Source organism: Schistocerca nitens, chromosome 12 (assembly GCF_023898315.1).
Source record: "Schistocerca nitens isolate TAMUIC-IGC-003100 chromosome 12, iqSchNite1.1, whole genome shotgun sequence".
In the NCBI taxonomy this organism is placed as follows: domain Eukaryota; kingdom Metazoa; phylum Arthropoda; class Insecta; order Orthoptera; family Acrididae; genus Schistocerca; species Schistocerca nitens.
In genome coordinates this window covers 194,845,568-194,865,338 of record NC_064625.1, presented here as the reverse complement: position 1 = coordinate 194,865,338, position 19,771 = coordinate 194,845,568, and the positions used below count along the sequence as shown (strand labels likewise).

The 19,771-nt window shown below is 48.5% G+C and overlaps 1 protein-coding gene across 1 annotated transcript; it reads left to right on the top strand.

Annotated features, from left to right (window-relative positions):
• Positions 1–785: 785 nt before the first annotated feature.
• On the top strand, positions 786–17,956 carry LOC126215014 (serine/arginine repetitive matrix protein 1-like). The gene is made up of 2 exons (XM_049941638.1): positions 786–856; positions 14,857–17,956. Exons 1-2 carry the CDS (start codon positions 786–788, stop codon positions 17,954–17,956), a joined length of 3,171 nt encoding a protein of 1,056 aa, XP_049797595.1.
• Positions 17,957–19,771: the final 1,815 nt, after the last annotated feature.

Here is a 19,771-nt window from a genome sequence, read left to right as displayed (position 1 = left end):
TTGAAAAATGGTTCAAATGTCTCTGAGCACTATGGGACTTAACATCTAAGGTCATCAGTCCCCTAGAACTTAGAACTACTGAAACCTAACTAACCTAAAGATATCACACACATCCATGCCCGAGGCAGGATTCGAACCTGCGACCGTGGAGGTCGCGCGGTTCCAGACAGAAGAGTCTAGAACCGCTCGGCCACACCGAGCGGCTACCGGAGTTGTTGTTTTACCGGATCCGTGATATTCATGGTGCACTCGTGAAATGGTCGTACGGGAAAATCGCCACTTCATCGCTACATCGGAGATGCTGTGTCCCATCGCGAGTGTGCTGAGCTCACTTAAGTCTTGACAAGCTGCCTTTGTAGGAGGAGTAAGTGATCTAACAAATGCGCCAGACACTTGTTGTCGCAGTGCCGTATTCTGCCTGTTCCCATATCTCTGTATTTGAATATGCTTGCCTATACTAGTCTGTTTGGCGCTTCAGGAACAGAAAAAGAAGCAGAAAATCGGGTACTTCAGACCGGTTATTTTGAGCGGTTTTAACAGGTCAGTTAAACTGGAATAAAAACACACATATATATAACAGAAAACCTGTTCTTTCAGCGATAATCGCCATCCCTATTGAAGTAATGAAATTTCAACTACAACCACCCTATAATACGAGAAAATTTCATTGAGTAATCGGCTGGGGAGTTTTTCGGTACGCAGACTTGCAAAGAGGACAGCAGCCGTGGAACCCGTTTGCATTATCAGGGCAGATGGTCTGCTGCTGAAGAAGTGCAGACGAGGCGATGGCAGGCGGCGCGTCATCACACGCTGCCCTCGGCCGCTCATTAGGGGCCACCACAGGCGCCACGGACCCGTAAATACTTGTCGCGCGTCAAACGCTACGAGCACATTCCGAACCGCACACAAACTGTTTGTGTGTACTCCGAAATTTGTGATCCTAGGAAAAAGGTGTTCCAAATATACTTGGCGGTAATCGGTCCCTAGGTCTGAAGGCCCCGAGGCAGCTTACAGGAACCGTAACTACGGACTCGGCGTGCTGACGCGTTCCTGCTTCGCCGCGTGCTGGTATCCTCGTGGCGGTGTCGGCCTGAGGTTAAGCAGTTGCCCGTGTCTCGCGTCGTTAGTTTACTCCCTGATTCCACCGGAAGAGCGGTCCGCTGAGTGGTGCCTACACGGTGGCTCGGCGTGTTCGGCCAGAGAGCCAGCTGGTCTCTGTAATAAAAACACCGAGTCAACGGATCGACAAGCAACTTCCACTACGACCAATTACAACGTACGATAATGAAAAAAAAAGTGTAATCGTCGTGCTTTCTAAGTTAATAGACAAAAAAAAAGAAAAAACAAAAGTGGTCAGCGCGACAGAGGCTCAATCCTAAGGGCCCAGGTTCGATTCCCGGCTGGGTCGGAGATTTTCTCCGCTCAGGGACTGGGTGCTGTGTTGTCCTAATCATCATCATTTCATCCCCATCGACGCGCAGGTCACCGAAGTGGCGTCAAATCGAAAGACTTGCACCCGGCGAACGGTCTACCCTACGGGAGGTCCTAGTCAGGCGAAATACCCTCAGACTTCAAGAAGAATATAATAATTCCAATTCCAAACAAGGCAGGTGTTGACAGGTATGAAAATTACCGAATTATCGGTTTAATTAGTAACGGTTTCAAAATACTAATGTGAATTCGTTACGGAAGAATGGAAAAACTGGTAGAAGCCAACCTCAAGGAAGATCAGTTTGGATTCCGTAGAAATGTTGGAACGCCTGAGGCATTATTGACCCTACGACGTATTTTAGAAGATAGGTTTAGGAAAGGCAAACCTACGTTTATAGCATTTTTAGACATAGAGAAAGCTTTCGACAATGTTGACTGGGATACTCTCTTCCAAATGGTGGCACGGGTAAAATACAGGGAGCGAAAGGCTATTTACAATTTGTACAGAAACCAGATGGCAGTTATAAGATTCGAGGGGCATGAAATGGAAGCAGTGGTTGCGAAGGGAGTGAGACAGGGTTGTAGCCCATCCCCGATGTTATTCAATCTGTGTATTGAGCAAGCAGTAAACGAAACAAAAGAAAAATTTAGCATTCGAATCAAAGTGCATGGAGAAGAAACAAAAACTTTCAGGTTTGCCAATGACATTTTAATTCTGTCAGAAACAGCAAAGGACCTGGAAGAGCAGTTGAACGGAATGGACACTGTCTTGCAAGGAGGATATAAGATGAACATTAACAAAAAAAAAAAAGAAGTTAATCGAATGTAGTCGAATAATATCAGGTGATCCTGAGGGAATCAGATAAGAAAACGAGACACAAAGTAGTAGACGAGTTTTTCTATTTGGGGAGCAAAGTAACTGATGATAGTCGAAGTAGAGAGGATATAAAATGTAGACTGGCAATGGCAAGAAAGCCGTTTCTGAAGAATGTTAACACCGGGTCAGGAAGTCTTTTCTGAAAGTATTTGTACGGAGTGTAGCCATGTGAAACATGGACGATAAACAGCTTAGACAACAAACGAATAGAGCCGGCCGAAGTGGCCGTGCGGTTAAAGGCGCTGCAGTCTGGAACCGCAAGACTGCTACGGTCGCAGGTTCGAATCCTGCCTCGGGCATGGATGTTTGTGATGTCCTTAGGTTAGTTAGGTTTAACTAGTTCTAAGTTCTAGGGGACTAATGACCTCAGAAGTTGAGTCCCATAGTGCTCAGAGCCATTTGAACCATTTTTTGAACAAACGAATAGACGCATTCTAAACGTGGTGCTACAGAAGAATGCTGAAGACGACATGGGTAGATCACGTAACTAATGAGGAGGTTCTGAATAGAACGGGGGAGAAGAGGAGTTTGTGGCACAACTTGACTAGAAGGAGGGTAACGTTGGTAGGACATGTTCTGAGGCATCAAGGAATAACCAATTTAGTACTGGAGGGAAGCATAGAGAGTAAATATCGTAGAGGGAGACCAAGAGATGAATACACTAAGCAGATTCAGAAGGATGTAGGTTGCAGTAGGTACTGGGAGATGAAGAAGCTTGCACAGGATAGAGTAGAATGGAGAGCTGCATCAAACCAATCTCTTGACTGGAGACCATATCAACAACAACAACAACATGTCTAATTTTTCCACAAAGAAATTTTCACGCAGCACCGGAGTGTGCGCTGATATGGAACATCTTGATTAAATCTGAGTGCCGGACCGAGACTCGAACTCGGGGCCTATGTCGTTCGAGGGCAACTGCTCTACCGACACACAGTTTCAATCTGCCAGGAAGTTTCCAGTCTAATATTTCACACGTAAACAACATGCAGTGGTCTGTCAGACCTCCGAAGTTTATTTCAGATAAATAAGAGCCATCTTTGCTGAAAACTATTTAATTGCCAAAAGTGCAAATGCACTGACACACCAAAGAAACTGGTATAGGCATGCGTATTCAAATACAGAGATGTCTAAACAGGGAGATTACGGCGCCCCAGTCGGCAACACCTACATAAGACAACAAGAATCTGGCGCAATTGTTAGATGGGTTGCACGTTATAAGGACTTGAGCGATTTTGAACTCGGTGTTATAGTCGACGCACGAGCGATGGGACACAGCACCTCCGAGATAGCGATGAAGTGGGCATTTTCCCCTTCGACCATTTCACGAGCCTACCGTGAACATCAGGAATCCGGTAAAACATCAAATCTCCTACATCGCTGCAGCCGGAAGAAGGTGCTGCAATAATGGGACAAACGACGACTGAAGAGAATCGTTCGACGTGACACAAGTACAACCCTTTCGGAAATTGCTGCAGATTTTAATGCTGGGCCATCAACAAGCGCCAGCGTGCGAACCATTCAACGAAACATCATCGATATGGGCTTTCGGAGCTGCAGGCCCAGTCGTGTATCGTTTATCACTGCACGACACAAAGCTTTACGCCTCGTCTGGGCCTGTCAACACCGACATTGGACTATTGTTGGCCTATTGATGCCTGGTCTGACGAGTCTCGTTTCAAATCGTATCGAACGGATGGACGTGCACGAGTACGGATGCAACGTCGTGAATCCGTGGAGCCTGCATGTCAGCAGGGGACTGTTCAAGCTGGTGGAGGCTCTGTAGTGGTGTGGGGCGAGTGCAGTTGCAGTGATGTGGGACTCCTGATACGTCTAGATACGAATCTGACAGGTGACTCGTGTATAAGCACCCCGTCTGGTCACATGCATCCATTGACGTCCATTGTGCATTCCAGCGCTCTTGGGCAATTGCAGCAGGACAATGCGACACCGCACACGTCCATAAATGCTGTAGAGTAGCCCCAGGAACACTCTTATGAGTTTATACACTTCCACTGGCCACTAAACATAAACATTATTGAGTGTATCTGTGATGCCTTGCAACGTGCTGCTCAGAAGAGACCTCCACTCCCTCGTACTCTTACGGATTTATGGACAGCCCTGCAGGATTCATGGTGTCAGTTCCCTCCAGAGCTACTACAGACATCAGCAGAGTCCATGCCACGTCGTGTTGCGGCAATTCTGCGTTTCCGTGGGGTGCTACACGACATTAGGCAGCTGTACCAGTTTCTTTGGTTCTCCAGTGTATTACATATTGAGAAAAAACGGGCACTTTACACTGAAGTCCATGACTGACTGAATAAAGACACGCTTCTTTTTCGTTTCAAAGCACATTTTACACATTTATTCAAGACGTACTGCACGTCGACACTGTTGACAAGGATATTTAGTCTTCCTCTTCTGTTTCGGAGAGCAAAAATTACAGGTTTTTCTTTTTTCAATAGGGTCCTCAAGAGCGTGAAGGTGGGGACGTTCTTCATCTGGTATCTGCAGTATGCGTCTGATTGAAACAGTAAGTTCCTTTGTAAGACTTCTTGTTTGCAATCGGTGCGGCATAAGGGGATATGTTGGAGCCTTTCCTAACGGCTTCATGAAGTTCAAAAATGGTTCAAATGGCTCTAAGCACTATGGGACTTAACAGCTGAGGTCATCAGTCCCCTAAACGTAGAACTACTTAAATGTAACTAACCTAAGGACATCACACACATCCATGCCCGAGGCAGGATTCGAACCTGCGACCGCAGCAGCAGCGCGGTTCCGGACTGAATCTCCTAGAACCGCTCCGCTACCACGGCCGGCTTTCATGAAGTCAAGACATGTTATGTCTGGAGTCTTCTTGAAAGACTGGTATAGGCGATAAGCGTTTACTGCACAGGCAGTATTCACCAGTACGAAAAAGGATGCGGCAGGCCATCGCCTTGTGCTTCGGCTTGCGGTGTAAGCTGCACATTTTTTATCCAAGGAATCCACACCGCCTTTTGTTACGTTATACAATGGGATAATTTCTGGTTTACCACTCTCTGGATAGGAGCTACGACAAGTTACTTTGGCATTTATATTGACGGAAATTTACACTTTAACGAAAACGCCAGGCTGACAATTAACAAATCGACGAAACTCCTGCATAGACTTGCAAGAGTGAGCAGTGTAAGATACAGACTACCCTTCCACACAACGAGGACGTATCACACAGCACTCTTTGAGTCAATAACTTGTTTTCCGGCTAGTCTTGAGCACTTCAGTTATGCTTAGGTACACAAAAAGCCATTGTGAGCCGCGGCCAGAGCAGTGTTCTACTCACAAATTGGCACAGTGGATAGGCCTTGAGAAACTGAACACAGATCAATCGAGAAAACAGGAAGAAGTTGTGTGGAACTGTGAAAAAAATAAGCAAAATATACGAACTGAGTAGTCCATGCGTAACATAGGCAACATCAATTACAGTATGAGCTCAGGGGCGCCGTCGTTCCGTGGTTAGCGTGAGCAGCTGCCGAGCGAGAGGTCATCGGTTCAAGTCTTCCCTCGAGTGAAAAGTTTACTTTATTTGTTTTCGCAAAGTTATGATCCGTCCGTTCGTTCATTGACGTCTCTGTTCACTGTAATAATGTTAGTGTCTGTGTTTTGCGACCACGCCGCAAAACCGTGCGATTAGTAGACGAAAGGACGCGCCTCTCCAATGGGAACCGAAAACATTTGATCGCAAGGTCATAGGTCAACCGATTCCTCCCCAGGAAAACACGTCTGTTATGTTCTATACGACACTGGTGACGGCATGTGCGTCACATGACAGGAATATGTTGTCGACCCACCCAACTTGTACACTTGGCGAATGGGTAAAGAGATTTTTCTACCTTGCCCGATTTAGGTTTTCTTGCGGATGTGATAATCACTCCCAAAAAAGTGATGAAAACGTAAGAGTTGGTCACATAAACTGCAACAAGTGAATGCAACAGTTTCACAGTCGGCGCAGTTACCTCGCGTCGGACGGACGGACGGACAGATAACAATTGTCTGAAAATAAAAAGTTTAACTTTTCACTCGAAGGAAGACTTGAACCAAGGACCTCCTGTTCCGTAGCTACTCACTCTAACCACGGGACCACGGCGCTCCTGACCTCTCATTATCCTTGATGTTGCGTATCTTGCGCATGGACCAGTCAGTTTGTGTTTTTTGCTTATTTTTTTCATAGTTCCACACAACTTCTCCCTGTTTTCTCGAGTGATCTGAGTTCAGTTTTTCAAGGCCTATCCACTGTGCCAACTTATAACTAAATCTGAGGGGGGTGCGATGGGAACGTTCCCCTGTCAGAATTTCGGGGGCTTTCGGCACGATCTCAAAATGGTTCAAATGGCTCTTAGCACTACGGGACTCAACTGCTGAGGTCATTAGTCCCCTAGAACTTAGAACTACTTAAACCTAACTAACCTAAGGACATCACACACATCCATGCCCGAGGCAGGATTCGAACCTGCGACCGTAGCGGTCACGCGGTTCCAGACTGAAGCGCCTAGAACCTCACGGCCACACCGGCCGGCGATTTCATTAATGTAGAGGTACTTCGATACATCGATATGTATATATTGCAATGATATTCTTCTTATGTGTATTCTTTCTTTTGTGATTATGATCTTTGACGTACTTGTAACTCTGATTTTTGGGCGCGTAAGCGGTAATTAGACAGTCAAGCTTTGGTAGTCATGTTAAAAAGAAGTAAATTGTAGTCAGCTTATTAAATGTGAACCTTAACAGTGAGGAAGATATTTTCAAGTATGTTTTATATTGTGAAGTGATATTTGGGACGAGTTACGTGATACTGCAACAAAAGTAATAAAAATGAACTTAAATTCGGAGTGCTGATTACTTTTTTTACATTACCATTGTCCTAACTTGCAAAAGTTTAATCTTCAAGAATGGTCTATGAAACACATCTATAAAACTTTTGAATATCGCAGAATAACACGTAGGCCCCTTTGCATCCGAGCTTGGAATCATCACTACCTAGATTTTCGACTATTGAGCCACGAGTTCACAACGAGACCAGCGTGGGAAACACGAAAAGATGAGTGCCTAGTTTATCCATTATTTCAAGAAATGACTTTATTAACTGTGCTCTAATGACACCTGCCACATAATATAACTTTGTTGTTGCCCGAAAAATACAATATTTAGTAGCGTGAGCAACACTACAATCGTAATTAATTTTTGATCTTTGTTGTGGTAGGGTTGTTAGAGTAGTAACGACACAGACACAGAGACATAGAATCGGATCCTGTATCACACAAGGAGGTGAAGACAAGATAAACATACAAACATAGTATAAGTAAATTAAGGTTCTCCAACACTAAATCGAATCAGTCCGAAAATGTTGTTGTCTGTGTAGCTGTTTTTTATACCATTTCATAGCATGTAACACTATCTGTAGATATGACATATGTCTTATTTCGCTGCATCGGGTGTGACTCGGTCGAAGTTTTACCAAGCGCTCGCACTTGCTGCAGCTGATTATGAGATTTCAAATCAACTCCCAATCTCCACTGTTACCTTAAGTTCGGAAACACATTATAACCTTACTAATCAGTATATTAAATTAAGTATTACCACTGTCAAGCCAACATATTTTTAATACAGAACGTACAAAAAGGAAGAATTGTCAAATCATGTCAATTTTCCATCTCTCGTTTGTTCCATCAAATACACTTTTTATTTTAATTTAAAAATCCACAACTTCTTATGTATCTTATTTATTATCATTCTCTAAGTTAGAAACAAGTTTAAACATATATATAATATAATGTGAGTCAGGAGGACAGGCACATGCTTTGACTGGTGATTCTGAACAACAGCTCAAAACAGCTACGAAATGGAAAGGTGCAGGTGACGGTAAATTAAGATACTGTTGTCTTACGGTTTGTTTAATTGAGTCCCCAGCGTCAAGTTCTGTGCACGTTGCTGCTCTTGCAGACAGGTGTTGTCGCCGGCCGGAGCTCAGTTTTGGACTCCTCTACCCAGGCTCAAGCACGTAAAATACGAGCGAGAAATTTCTCCCTTGTCTCCACTCTGCGCTTGTGGACGTCACTCTCCAGCCACCCCGACGACCAGTAATCCAATGGGGCAATATCGGGTGAGGTCGGTGGCCAAGCAATGACTCCGCGACAACCGATACGTTGTGTTGAGATACTGTATCGCTGGGCATAAAAGACCTTGTAGGAGCTCCGTCATGCTGAAAGTACATACGAGCTCGTGTTGGTGTTGCCAAAGGGATATCCCCCACGTTTCCTGGCAACACATTTTGAAGAAACTCGAGACGCCGTGTCCCAGTAAGACGGTTATCTAAAACAAATGGACCGATGAGTTGGTCATCAATAATACCGCACCACACGTTGACTGAGAAACGTCGTTGAAAATTCGTTTCCACAGTAGCGTGCGCATTTTCATTTGCCCACACATGAGAGATGCGCGTGTTGTCGATTCCGTTGCGGGTAAATGTTGACACATCAGTGAGCAGAGTACGTGGAATTAATCGCTCACTGCCAACGACGCAGACGCAGACGTTCTACAGTCTACACTCTGCCGATGAAAGGGATACAGGCCGTCCTCGTGTACTGTGCGTAACAATCGTGTTTGTGGAATACCGCGATGGGCAGCAAGTCTTGTACAGCGAGTGGCAGGACTGCGCTCCGCTCCTTGAAGAATGTTCTCAACTTCAGTAAGAGTTTGTTGTACGGGACGTTCAGAGACAACATCTACACTGGGAACAGTACTACGCTCACGCAATCCGTGGAACTATCTGGCACTCTGCGATTCGGAAATCGTTGTTGGTGTTCTCGCACACAAGCTCTGGAATTCCCATTACACAAACCATAGACGAACACCATGTCAGCATACTCTGCATGTGTGAAGGTCCGTGGCATTTTCACTACACAAAACTGTACTCGTCGTTCACGTAACAACACTGCAGTGCCGACCACTACGACAAACACTGTCGGAATGAGACTTGAGGTAAACCACGCGCAAGTGAACTGCGTACTGACACGGTTATTAAGGACGACGCAACGCGTTTCCCGTTCCTGGTCGTTTTCATTGGTTTACCCGGAAACGGTTAAGAAAAGGCCGTATGTTTATTAGGAGGCTTTTGTTCAGAATCAGCTAGTATCACCCCTCAGAGCATGTACCTTTCCTCCTCACTCACAAAGGCGACGTGCAAGACAGACAATCTACAAAACAATAGAAGACGTCGAGATGACAACTTCTGCTGCCGACAGGAAGAAGAACACAATTAAATCTGTCGCCGCACACGCTCTTCTAGATGGACCAGCAGTATTCTGTGGTTGCAGACTGAATTTCAGCATAGACATTAACGATACATTCACCCATGGTAATGGTTGGTTGACAGTGGCCATCGTACGAGGTGGAACAGGTGTCCCCAACGTGTCTGGACTGGAAAGTTTTGTGGACAGAGACATCATCGCCTACAAGACCTACCATGTTACTGAAAATGCAAATAAAGACTTTGGCAAATCTAATTACATGTCACCTTCACCTTTTTCCTTTCTACACGTAGTAGACGTAAGATTTCTGTTAATGAAACTGTATTTGTATGGTGTAAAGGTAAAGGTACCTGTGAATATGTTAAGTTTGTGGGAGATTGTACTCTATATTTTCATAAATAAATTGAACTGTAGCGTAGCTTAAAAACGGACAAGAGTACATCTAGAATCTGTCGGCATAGAGTTCGCAACAGCATGTTACGTCAGCTCTCTGAGCGCTTGACCTTTGACCCCGCCGATAAGGCGGTCACTCCATCTTGGCAGCGCGCCAGCCGCCTGCAGACTCGGCGCTATATATATATATATATATATATATCCTACGAACATTAGGTTTTAATAACACAAGAATAATAATACAAAAATAAAGTACATGATACAAGAAAATGTCGCTAGACTTTTTTGTCAAGCACACCGCGATGTACCATCTGCATAATTTTCGCGTCTTATACGGTTTACACCATATATATATATATATATATATATATATATGGTGTCACTGTATGGAGAGTGCTACGGGAGAACTAGTTGTTTCCGTACCATGTACAGCGTGTGCAGGCACTATCAGCAGCTGAATCGCCTCCACGGGTACACTTCCGCGAGTGGTTTATCCAACGATGTGTCAATCCTCATTTTAGTGCAAATGTTCTCTTTACGGATGAGGGTTCATTCCAACGTGATCAAATTGTAAATTTTCACAATCAACATGTGTGGGCTGACGAGAATCCGCACGCAATTGTGCAATCACGTCATCAACACAGATTTTCTGTGAACGTTTGGGCAGGCATTGTTGGTGATGTCTCGATTGGGCCCCATGTTCTTCCACCTACGCTCAATGGAGCACGTTATCATGATTTCATACGGGATACCCTACCTGTGCTGCTAGAACATGTGCCTTCTCAAGTACGACACAACATGTGGTTCGTGCACGATGGAGCTCCTGCACATTTCAGTCGAAGTGTTCGTACGCTTCTCAACAACAGATTCGGTGACCGATGGATTGGTAGAGGCGTACCAATTCCGTGGCCTCCACGCTCTCCTAACCTCAACCCTCTTGACTTTCATTTATGGGGGCATTTGAAAGCTCTTGTCTACGCAACGCCGTTACCACATGTAGAGACTCTTCGTGCTCGTATTGTGGACGGCTGTGATGTTGTTTCTTGTGGTCTTCAGTCCTGAGACTGGTTCGATGCAGCTCTCCATGCTACTCTATCCTGTGCGAGCTTCTTCATCTCCCGGTACTTACTGCAACCCACATCCTTCTGAGTCTGCTTAGTGTATTCATCTCTTGGTCTCCCTCTACGATTTTTACCCTCCACGCTGCCCTCCAATGCTAAATTTGTGATCCCTTGATGCCTCAAAACATGTCCTACCAACCGATCCCTTCTTCTAGTCAAGTTGTGCCACAAACTCCTCTTCTCCCCAATCCTATTCAATACCTCCTCATTAGTTACGTGATCTACCCACCTTATCTTCAGCATTCTTCTGTAGCACCACATTTCGAAAGCTTCTATTCTCTTCTTGTCCAAACTATTTATCGTCCATGTTTCACTTCCATACATGGCTACACTCCATACAAATACTTTCAGAAACGACTTCATGACACTTAACTCTATACTCGATGGTAACAAATTTCTCTTCTTCAGAAACGTTTCCTTGCCATTGCCAGTCTACATTTTATGTCCTCTCTACGTCGACCATCATCAGTTATTTTGCTCCCAAATAGCAAAACTCCTTTACTACTTTAAGTGTCTGATTTCCTAATCTAATTCCCTCAGCATCACCCGACTTAATTTGACTACATTCCATTATCCTTGTTTTGCTTTTGTTGTTGTTTATCTTATATCCTCCTTTTAAGTCACTGTCCATTCCGTTCAACTGCTCTTCCAAGTCCTTTTCTGTCTCTGATAGAATTACAATGTCATCGGCGAACCTCAAAGTTTTTATTTCTTCTCCATGAATTTTAATACCTACTCCGAATTTTTCTTTTGTTTCCTTCACTGCTTGCTCAATTTACAGATTGAATAACATCGGGGAGAGGCTACAACCCTGTCTCACTCCTTTCCCAACCACCGCTTCCCTTTCATGTCCCTCGACTCTTATAACTGCCATCTGGTTTCTGTACAAATTGTAAATAGCCTTTCGCTCCCTGTATTTTACCCCTGCCACCTTTAGAATTTGAAAGAGAGTATTCCAATCAACATTGTCAAAAGCTTTCTCTAAGTCTACAAATGCTAAAACGTAGGTTTGCCTTTCCTTAATCTTTCTTCTAAGATAAGTCGTAAGGTCAGTATTGCCTCACGTGTTCCAACGTTTCTACGGAATCCAAACTGATCTTCCCCGAGGTCGGCTTCTACCAGTTTTTCCATTCGTCTGTAAAGAATTCGCGTTAGTATTTTGCAGCTGTGATTTATTAAACTGATAGTTCGGTAATTTTCACATCTGTCAACACCTGCTTTCTTTGGCATTTGAATTATTATATTCTTCTTGAAGTCTGTGGGTATTTCACCTGTCTCATACATCTTGCTCACCAGATGGTAGAGTTTTGTCAGGACTGGCTCTCCCAAGGCCGTCAGTAGTTCTAATGGAATGTTGTCTACTCCCGGGGCCTTGTTTCGACTCAGGTGTTTCAGTGCTCTGTCAAACTCTTCACGCAGTATCGTATCTCCCATTTCATCTTCATCTACATCCTCTTCCATTTCCATAATATTGTCCTCAAGTACACATCGCCCTTGTATAAACCCTCTATATACTCCTTCCACCTTTCCGCCTTCCCTTCTTTGCTTAGAACTGGGTTTCCATCTGAGCTCTTGATATTCATACAAATGGTTATCTTTTCTCCAAAGGTCTCTTAATTTTCCTGTCGGCAGTATCTATCCTACCCCTAGTGAGATAAGCCTGTACATCCTTACATTTGTCCTCTAGCCATCCCTGCTTAGCCATTTTGCACTTCCTGTCGATCTCATTTTTGAGATGTTTGTATTGCTTTTTGCCTGCTTCATTTACTGCATTTTTATATTTTCTCTTTTCATCAATTAAATTCAATATTTCTTCTGTTACCCAAGGATTTCTACTAGCCCTCGTTTTTTTACCTATTTGATATTCTGCTGCCTTCACTATTTCATCCCTCAAAGCTACCCATTCTTCTTCTACTGTATTTCTTTCATCCATTCCTGTCAGTTGTTCCCTCATGCTCTCCCTGAAACTCTGTACAACCTCTGGTTCTTTCAGTTGATCCAGGTCCCATCTCCTTAAATTCCCACCTTTTTGCAGTTTCTTCAGTTTTAATCTACAGTTCATAACCAATAGATTGTGGTCAGAGTCCACATCTGCCCCTGGAAATGTCTTACAATTTAAAATCTGGTTCCTAAATCTCTGTCTTACCATTATATAATCTATCTGATATCTTCTAGTATTTGTGATACAATACGCTATTCTCCAGGGCTGCATCAGCACATCAGGGATTCCATGCGACGGAGGGTGGATGCATGTATCCTCGCTAACGGAGGACATTTTGAACATTTCCTGTAACAAAGTGTTTGAAGTCACGCTGCTACGTTCTGTTGCTGGGTGTTTCCATTCCGTGATTAATGTTATTTGAAGAGAAGTAATAAAATGAGCTCTAACAAGGAAAGTAAACGTTTCCGGACACATGTCCACATAACATATTTTCTTTCTTTGTGTGTGAGGAATGTTTCCTGAAAGTTTGGCCGTACCTTTTTGTAACACCCTGTATAATAACCGGCAGCAGGTGTTTACTTCAGAAATAAATAAGTAAAAGTGAATAAAACTGTGTGGATCGAGGCTGTCAGAGTGGGCGCGCTGCAGACCAGGGGCACAGCCTCCCCCTTCTTCGGAACATAAGACAGCAGAACGCGTCTTCCGTGAAACCGTGGACGGCGGTCTTCTCCAGTCTTCCTCTTTGAGGGAGAAAGTCGAAACGTTATTCTACTAGGGAATAGGGAAACAAATAGGAAGGACTGGACCCCTTTTGTTATCCCTTTTTATTTAAAACTCATATAAACAAATTCCTTTAAAACAACAATGAATCTGCTATCGATGTCCTTTTATCTCATATACAAGAAGTCTTTAAAGCCACTAACAATTATGCGTCTGACTGCTTAAATTAATTCACAATTGTGTGTTGCTCTTCAGAAAAGGTTTAATAAATATAATAAAAAACCAATTAGCACCAGAATTAATTAGCGAGCAGTGACCCCACGTCGCTCGAACGCAGAACGAAAACTTAACTCGGAGAAGCCAAGGCGAAAGGCGGAAGGCGGCAGTTCGTACAAGACCCAGTTCTCGAGCTTCGACCCGGAGTCACCTCCCGCTACGCAGGATTTCACAGCCCCGCTGCCAGCTGTAACATTTAACAAGCGCACAGAACAGGTCCGCAGCGACAATGTAAACAATCACCAAAAGATATTAAATAAGAGGTTGAATTATTGACTAATAAATTGGCACACTGCCTTGTTTAAGATCAAGTACCTTATGTTTCAATCAACACTTACAAACATTTCTCCTCTGGAATGACGACCATGCAGACGCAGATAATCAACTTTTAAATATAAATACACTGCACGGCAGGTGTTATGACTTAGCTGGCAGATGAAGGCACAAAACGAGTTTTAACAAATATGTGCAACTATTCATTGTGGCAATACAACGAAGCTTACACATTTGATGGCAATAGAAGAATTACGCACCTCACTAAATAAACGATTCCTACATACAGTGCTTATTACATGGCATATCACTCTTCAGAACTCATACACCCAAGGTTTCAGCAATACACCCAATAGTGGATCCAAAGAATGCATTCACACCACAGGAAGCTTATTATGGCATAAGCCAAATGAAAAATGTTCGATGTATTTTAAAGCACTACGACAGTGCTGACAAATCAGCAGTCACGTATCACGGACAAATTCACTTAACTTTTCGCTGGACGTCCGATACGGCTTGCGTCGGGTACAGCAGGCGGCAACAAGGCAGCGGGCGAGCGCAGACGGCCGTGTCCGGGGCTGTGCTGGCAGCACGCAGCAGGTCTCGTCACAGGCGACAGGGAGGGCCCTCCCCCGAGCTGCCCCACACACGTGGTCGCTTCCCGCTCCACCGCAAGCGCACTCCGCAGACGGCCGTGTCCGGGGCTGTGCTGGCAGCACGCAGCAGGTCTCGTCACAGGCGACAGGGAGGGCCCTCCCCCGAGCTGCCCCACACACGTGGTCGCTTCCCGCTCCACCGCAAGCGCACTCCGCAGACGGCCGTGTCCGGGGCTGTGCTGGCAGCACGCAGCAGGTCTCGTCACAGGCGACAGGGAGGGCCCTCCCCCGAGCTGCCCCACACACGTGGTCGCTTCCCGCTCCACCGCAAGCGCACTCCGCAGACGGCCGTGTCCGGGACTGTGCTGGCAGCACGCAGCAGGTCTCGTCACAGGCGACAGGGAGGGCCCTCCCCCGAGCTGCCCCACACACGTGGTCGCTTCCCGCTCCACCGCAAGCGCACTCCGCAGACGGCCGTGTCCGGGACTGTGCTGGCAGCACGCAGCAGGTCTCGTCACAGGCGACAGGGAGGGCCCTCCCCCGAGCTGCCCCACACACGTGGTCGCTTCCCGCTCCACCGCAAGCGCACTCCGCAGACGGCCGTGTCCGGGGCTGTGCTGGCAGCACGCAGCAGGTCTCGTCACAGGCGACAGGGAGGGCCCTCCCCCGAGCTGCCCCACACACGTGGTCGCTTCCCGCTCCACCGCAAGCGCACTCCGCAGACGGCCGTGTCCGGGACTGTGCTGGCAGCACGCAGCAGGTCTCGTCACAGGCGACAGGGAGGGCCCTCCCCCGAGCTGCCCCACACACGTGGTCGCTTCCCGCTCCACCGCAAGCGCACTCCGCAGACGGCCGTGTCCGGGACTGTGCTGGCAGCACGCAGCAGGTCTCGTCACAGGCGACAGGGAGGGCCCTCCCCCGAGCTGCCCCACACACGTGGTCGCTTCCCGCTCCACCGCAAGCGCACTCCGCAGACGGCCGTGTCCGGGGCTGTGCTGGCAGCACGCAGCAGGTCTCGTCACAGGCGACAGGGAGGGCCCTCCCCCGAGCTGCCCCACACACGTGGTCGCTTCCCGCTCCACCGCAAGCGCACTCCGCAGACGGCCGTGTCCGGGACTGTGCTGGCAGCACGCAGCAGGTCTCGTCACAGGCGACAGGGAGGGCCCTCCCCCGAGCTGCCCCACACACGTGGTCGCTTCCCGCTCCACCGCAAGCGCACTCCGCAGACGGCCGTGTCCGGGACTGTGCTGGCAGCACGCAGCAGGTCTCGTCACAGGCGACAGGGAGGGCCCTCCCCCGAGCTGCCCCACACACGTGGTCGCTTCCCGCTCCACCGCAAGCGCACTCCGCAGACGGCCGTGTCCGGGGCTGTGCTGGCAGCACGCAGCAGGTCTCGTCACAGGCGACAGGGAGGGCCCTCCCCCGAGCTGCCCCACACACGTGGTCGCTTCCCGCTCCACCGCAAGCGCACTCCGCAGACGGCCGTGTCCGGGACTGTGCTGGCAGCACGCAGCAGGTCTCGTCACAGGCGACAGGGAGGGCCCTCCCCCGAGCTGCCCCACACACGTGGTCGCTTCCCGCTCCACCGCAAGCGCACTCCGCAGACGGCCGTGTCCGGGGCTGTGCTGGCAGCACGCAGCAGGTCTCGTCACAGGCGACAGGGAGGGCCCTCCCCCGAGCTGCCCCACACACGTGGTCGCTTCCCGCTCCACCGCAAGCGCACTCCGCAGACGGCCGTGTCCGGGGCTGTGCTGGCAGCACGCAGCAGGTCTCGTCACAGGCGACAGGGAGGGCTCTCCCCCGAGCTGCCCCACACACGTGGTCGCTTCCCGCTCCACCGCAAGCGCACTCCGCAGACGGCCGTGTCCGGGACTGTGCTGGCAGCACGCAGCAGGTCTCGTCACAGGCGACAGGGAGGGCCCTCCCCCGAGCTGCCCCACACACGTGGTCGCTTCCCGCTCCACCGCAAGCGCACTCCGCAGACGGCCGTGTCCGGGGCTGTGCTGGCAGCACGCAGCAGGTCTCGTCACAGCCGACAGGGAGGGCCCTCCCCCGAGCTGCCCCACACACGTGGTCGCTTCCCGCTCCACCGCAAGCGCACTCCGCAGACGGCCGTGTCCGGGGCTGTGCTGGCAGCACGCAGCAGGTCTCGTCACAGGCGACAGGGAGGGCCCTCCCCCGAGCTGCCCCACACACGTGGTCGCTTCCCGCTCCACCGCAAGCGCACTCCGCAGACGGCCGTGTCCGGGACTGTGCTGGCAGCACGCAGCAGGTCTCGTCACAGGCGACAGGGAGGGCCCTCCCCCGAGCTGCCCCACACACGTGGTCGCTTCCCGCTCCACCGCAAGCGCACTCCGCAGACGGCCGTGTCCGGGGCTGTGCTGGCAGCACGCAGCAGGTCTCGTCACAGGCGACAGGGAGGGCCCTCCCCCGAGCTGCCCCACACACGTGGTCGCTTCCCGCTCCACCGCAAGCGCACTCCGCAGACGGCCGTGTCCGGGACTGTGCTGGCAGCACGCAGCAGGTCTCGTCACAGGCGACAGGGAGGGCCCTCCCCCGAGCTGCCCCACACACGTGGTCGCTTCCCGCTCCACCGCAAGCGCACTCCGCAGACGGCCGTGTCCGGGGCTGTGCTGGCAGCACGCAGCAGGTCTCGTCACAGGCGACAGGGAGGGCCCTCCCCCGAGCTGCCCCACACACGTGGTCGCTTCCCGCTCCACCGCAAGCGCACTCCGCAGACGGCCGTGTCCGGGACTGTGCTGGCAGCACGCAGCAGGTCTCGTCACAGGCGACAGGGAGGGCCCTCCCCCGAGCTGCCCCACACACGTGGTCGCTTCCCGCTCCACCGCAAGCGCACTCCGCAGACGGCCGTGTCCGGGACTGTGCTGGCAGCACGCAGCAGGTCTCGTCACAGGCGACAGGGAGGGCCCTCCCCCGAGCTGCCCCACACACGTGGTCGCTTCCCGCTCCACCACAAGCGCACTCCGGACTCGGGCAACATCGAACGCCAACTCTTCACGTCCTTCCTCCGGCACTGATGACGCAGCCATGCCTCAGTACGCGCCACAAGCAAAGATAAGAACGCGAAGGCGAGGTACTTGCAAATACACTGGCGCGCCAGCAAAACGACACGGCTCAAAAGTCATTAGGGATTTCCGGTTTATCATCCTTTAGTGTGTCCGCCCCCGGTAGCTGAGCGACAGAATGTCAATCCTAAGGGCCCGGGTTCGATTCCCGGCTGGGTCGGACATTTTCTCCGCTCAGGGACTGGGTGTTGTCCTAATCGTCATCATTTCATCCCCATCGACGCGCAAGTCGCCGAAGTGGCGTCCAATCGAAAGACCTGCACCCGGCGAACGGTCTACCCGGCGGGAGGCCCGAGTTCAAAATGCTTCAAATGGCTCTGAGCACTATGGGACTTAACATCTGAGGTCATCAGTCCCCTAGAACTTAGAACTACTTAAACCTAACTAACCTAAGGACGTCACACACATCCATGCCCGAGGCAGGATTCGAACCTGCGACCGTAGCGGTCGCGCAGTTCACGACTGTAGCGCCTAGAACCGCTCCGTCACTCCGGCCGGCTGAGGCCCGAGTCACACGACATTTATTTATCCTTTATTGTGCTCACAAAACTCAGTCCCTTCTTAAGAAGTAACTGAACCAGCTCTATGGATGCTAACCACTCACCCACCGTCACATTTCTGTGACTTTCTTGCTTTGGCTTCACCCCTCTCGCCACAGCCTGACATTTTCAGCCTTTTATCTTCCTTTGACAAATTCTAACCGTCACTCCCTCTTCCACATTAGATGCATGCATTATAAAGATAATGAGTCCTTCGGCATGTACCCGACGAAGCTTCAACACCCTCAGAAAGGTACCAGCATCTCATCCAGAGTCACTGTAGCTGCCGAGGTGATGCACCGTTGACTCTCTTCAGTAAAGCAAACAAAAATATATGAAACTGCTGCAGCAGGATCTTCCTTCTTTCTTTCCTCCATATCTTCTGGGGTATCAAACATAAGAGCAGCGGAAAAGGAAAACATCCTATTTTTTGTCATGTTACATCAAAAATGGTCACGTCTTGTCCCATCAGTTGCAAAAGAGACAGTCCAGGGACTCGTTTCCAGACTTGACAGTCGCTGTAGACACAATTGGACCAATGAATGCTCATAGTTCGGTCATATCGAGGTCATCAAGATAAGTAAATCTCTCATGATCCTCATAATTTGTTGTCAAATGTTCAAAGGTGTGTGAAATCTTATGGGACTTAACTGCTAAGGTAATCAGTCACTAAGCTTACACACTACTTAACCTAAATTATCCTAAGGACAAACACACACACCCATGCCCGGTCGAGGACTCGAACCTCCGCCGGGACCAGCTGATTTGTTGTCATTTTTGATATTTTTGCTGAAATCTGGTTTCGCAGGACAGAGCGGATCAGGCTATGGTTGTGAAAGGGGGCCGTAATCAGTTACTGTCAGTTGCGCAAAACACACAAACTTTTATTTTCCTAAGAACCACAATACCTTAGAAGGATCAAATTAAAACAATATGGCTGAAGGCCTAGTTAAGAAAACTTGAGATACCTCCCAGGCAGAAGAGCCAAATCCAAACTCCAAAGAACAACGGCTGACGGCCTGCACACAAGTTATTAAAATTACCTTAAAGAATAACACGACTGAAAGCCTTCCTTAAAAACAAAATTTTTTTCCACGTAACTACTTTGCTGAAGCCACACACGAGACATTGAACAGCTTAGGGCTGTAGTAGTTGGCCAGTATAACAAGAATTTCAGATAGAACAATCTTTCAAAATTTAGATTTTAAACAAATCTGTCTTCAAATTT